Source organism: Myodes glareolus, chromosome 6 (assembly GCF_982192425.1).
Source record: "Myodes glareolus chromosome 6, mMyoGla1.1, whole genome shotgun sequence".
Classification (NCBI taxonomy): domain Eukaryota; kingdom Metazoa; phylum Chordata; class Mammalia; order Rodentia; family Cricetidae; genus Myodes; species Myodes glareolus.
Genome location: NC_142031.1, coordinates 16,591,748 through 16,595,491, shown reverse-complemented (window position 1 = coordinate 16,595,491; position 3,744 = coordinate 16,591,748). Strand labels below are relative to the sequence as shown.

The 3,744-nt window shown below is 60.7% G+C and overlaps 1 protein-coding gene across 1 annotated transcript; it reads right to left on the bottom strand.

Moving 5' to 3' along the window:
• Nucleotides 1-1,045: 1,045 nt before the first annotated feature.
• On the bottom strand, nt 1,046-3,485 carry Fam43b (family with sequence similarity 43 member B). Its single transcript, XM_085690404.2, has one exon. The coding sequence runs from the start codon at nt 3,006-3,008 to the stop codon at nt 2,022-2,024; it is 987 nt and encodes a 328-aa protein (XP_085546530.2). The 5' UTR covers nt 3,009-3,485; the 3' UTR covers nt 1,046-2,021.
• Nucleotides 3,486-3,744: the final 259 nt, after the last annotated feature.

Sequence of the window (3,744 nt, the reverse complement as noted above, 5' to 3'; positions counted from 1 at the left end):
CAGTGTCTGCCCCTGTAATGCTAAGCACGTTGGGTGAGAATTTCCCAGCTTCAGGAGAGGGCTCCAGCAGCCACAGCACTTAGCCCTGGTACCCATGGGTGGGGCAGTTTAGGAATATCGGCTGTACCATTTGGGTTTAGAAGAGCATGCTTGTGACCTTGTTACTTGGTGAGCCTGTCTTAACCAACCCCAGAGCTTCCCCTGAAGCCCACAGTCCTCTCTAGGGGTGACGTGTCACCTCTTCTTTCGTCTGTGCGGGAAAAGTACCAGCGGAAGCCTTGACTAGTTGTACAAGGGAAGCAGCAGACAGGACATCTTTGCCTTGTCGGTCATCGTCAGCCTGGCCGGCCGAGTCAGTCCTGGCTTCCTAGCAGACCTTTGACCCTGCAAGGGTTCAGCCATGGTGTGGTGGACGCTGCACTTTCTGCTCCAGTAGCTCCGGGAAAGAGAGTCATTTTGAACGCCAGTCACAGTCCAGACTCTGAGTAGCTCTGGGATCCGTGCCCAGCTCAGCCCAGGGCCGAGGCTATCAGAGCTCAAGTCTCACTGTCGCAGGGGCTAGGCACATTTCTCCAGTCTTTCAAAAGAAATCTGGGCTGCGCATCCTCCTCTCCTACCCTCTGCTCTCCTCCTATCCCTGAACCTGATGGGGCCGCAGGCTATGACACATAATAGGGCTAAAGAGAATTCCCCTAACTCAACACACAGACACACACGCACACACCCCAACTCTGCCAAATGCCCCCAGAGAGACTTACATCTGAGTGCCTTGGTGTACAGACATCGTGGGAGGCAGAGACAGACAGATGGATAGACAGGGGCTGCTCCTCTGGGACTTGGCTCGTGCTGTTTTCAGACAAAGCATATGTTACTGCCTCCTCCCCTGACATTCCGGGAACAGCTTCCAGGCAGCAATCCCCACCCTGGAGGATCATGGGAGGTGGCTGCAGATGCTAAAGGGGGCTATTTTCTGGGCCCTTCTGCCCTTGGGGGTCATGAGGACAGTTTCACCCCAGCAGGCCTGGCAAACACAACACAGGAGGGGTGACGGAGCTGAAAAAGCAGATTTACTTTATTTACAACGATCAGTAGATGACATAGATCTTTGGGTTTTGATTGCCTTATGGAGAGACCTGGGCAGGGACTCCCTTCCCCTCTTTGTTATTTCCTTTCTCCCTCATCCTGCATAGTACAGTTGTGGTCAGGACCTGCTTGCCCTGAAAGCCTGGGCTTGTTGGGGGGCATGTGTCCTTACCTCCTTTGGAGGTTTCATCTTGGGCCAGGATTCAGGGTAGACCAGTTATCTGTTTGCAGTGAGGGGATGAGTGGAGCCCTGTAGGAATGCCAAGGCAGAGGCTTGGATAGCTGCCTAGTGCAGGGCTGTTAGACTGTCCCACTCTATCCTTTGCACGTAGACAGGACCATCCTAGTCCCTTTCACAGGCAGAGCAGTGAAGTATCAGGAGCTTTCCATAGGGGAAAGTGTAGGACCAAGACTTCCTCCCTGTGTGTATGATCCCAGGTGGGTGTCCTGGGTGGGGCTCTCAGTTCTCCCCACCCACTCACTCCATTCTCTTCCTTACCTGAAATCTCTCCAGGGTGGTTCTTATCACAGGGAATAAGAGACCAAGGGCTGGGCCATTACTCCTACCCTAGACGGGGCCCTGGGTTCAAACCCACCCTCCAGGGTTTCCACAAACATTCCCCCGTTCTCCTGAGAGGCTGTTTTGGAAGAGAGCAAGTTGATCTGTGGGCAGAGACCTGGCATAAGCGTGGGGACAATTCCACAGTGGAGGATCAGGGAAACTCCAAGTGTGGGGAGATGTGAACTCCCCTCCACCCCTAAAAATCAAGGGCATATCCGGCTTCACCCTGAGCTAGGATGAGGAGCAAGGCGACCACTATGGAGATCGCGAGGGAGGCAGGCCAGGGACCAGGGGGCGCGGAAGCGGGCAGGGCCGGGTTAGAGTCCTGGTTAGTCTGTTGGGCCGGGTGTAGGGCCCAAGTCCTAGCCCTGTGCTCTCAGCGCGCCTGGCCCGCCCGCTCCCTGGAGCCGGCTTTCCACCGGCGGGGCTGCGCCGGTGGCGGAGGCGCCGAGGCACCCCGCAGGCTGCACGTCCTCAGCTCCCGGGCCAGACTGAGCACCTCGGGTCGCTCGCGCTGCAGGGTTCCTCCCTCGCTGTCCCGGGAGTCCTCCTCCTCCGCATCCTCATCCTCCTCCTGGATGCTGCTGAGACGCGGAGCTCCGCGGCCGCGCTCGCCCGGCGGTGGCCGGTAGGCGCACTTGGCATTGAGCAGGCGGCGCAATGGGGCGCGGGGTACCGAGGCGGCTGCGCCCCCGGCGCGGAGATGCTGCTGGCGCACGTGGCGCGCGTCGCTCTGCCGCTGCAGCCGCTTGAAGTCGCTGAAGGCCGCCAGCGCGGTCTGGCGGAGCAGGCGGGCCAGGGAGCGCGCCTTGTGAGCTCGCGCCAGCAGCACGGCGTGGCAGCGCAGCACCACGGCCTTGTGGCGCGCCTGGTGGCGATAGACCCAGGCAAAGACGCGCGGATGGCGCCCGTCCGCCGCGCAGTAGGTGATGCGCGGCAGCAGGTAGGCATGCGTCGGCCTGCGACCCCCCGATCCTCCCGCGCCGCGCTCGCTCGGCTGCATGCGGATGCCGTGCGGGCCCAGCGTCAATTTCATCTTCGTGCCCCCTCCCGGCCCGCAGCGAGCCCAGATCCTGCCCACAGCGTCGTCGGTGCAGCCGTCGCCCTTGGCGTGCAGGGTGACGGCGTTGCCCAGGTACCACACAGTGTAGGTGGGGTCCTCCTTGTTAAGCTCCACTTTCTGGCGCCGGCTGCGGAATATGCGGCCCAGACGCTCCAGGGGCCAGTCCGGTAGTAGGTCTGGGCAAGAGCGCAGGAAGCTGGAGAGCAGCGACGTGTAGGCGAGCCCGGGGCTTAGGCTCTTCGCCTTGCGCTTGGCCTCGTCCTCCACCAGCATGAATTTGTTCCGTCTCCAGGGCAGCATCGCGGCGGCGTAAAGAGCTGGGAGCGCGGGGAGCTCACCCTCGTCCTGGGTCGGCCAAAGGCTCTCAGAAGCCCACCGCCCAGGACTCGCGACAAGCTGGGCGGAGGCCGGAGACAATCGTTGCGTGATGCCCAGTGTCCCGCAGGGCTGGCTTCGCAGATGCCCGGTGCCCAGCCGTGCTGGCCGCGGAGATGCCCGTGCGGCGGCTGATCGGCCCGGAACAGCTTCCCCAGGGAATGACTCCAGCCGTCTGGGAAGCAAGGAGGGACAGGGTTCTGGAGTAATAAATGTCCCCTAGGTCCGAATATGGGGAGGATTGCCACGGTCCCTGCCGCCAATTTGGGACGACTCTGGAGCAGGGTCTGGTGGCAGCTGGATGAGGTGGACCAAGAGCAAGGCTGCGGTGGGAACTCCTTCAGGCGTCGCGGCTCCACCTCCCCGGACTGCCTACATCACCGGGCGGGACCGCTAGCTCTCTTGTCCCCTCCCTTTCTCCCCCACCCCCACCCCCACGCACGCAGACTCGAGCTTCCCAAGACCCAGCACTGATGCGCTGGAAATGTTTTAAGCTTTATCTTTGGAAGGATGAAGAGTAGAGGGGCGGCTAAGGAGTGGGAATCCCCCAAAACATTGCGGAGGGATTTACGGATGCAAATTTCTCCAACCTCACTAGTGGGCTCCAGGCTCCCAGGGATAGCCCCTTCTCTTTCTAGGATTCCTGCCTGCTGCCCCTCAC

Bases quoted from the DNA above. Each gene is read 5' to 3' on its own strand.
- Fam43b (XM_085690404.2), bottom strand. From the start codon at position 3,008: ATGCTGCCCTGGAGACGGAACAAATTCATGCTGGTGGAGGACGAGGCC.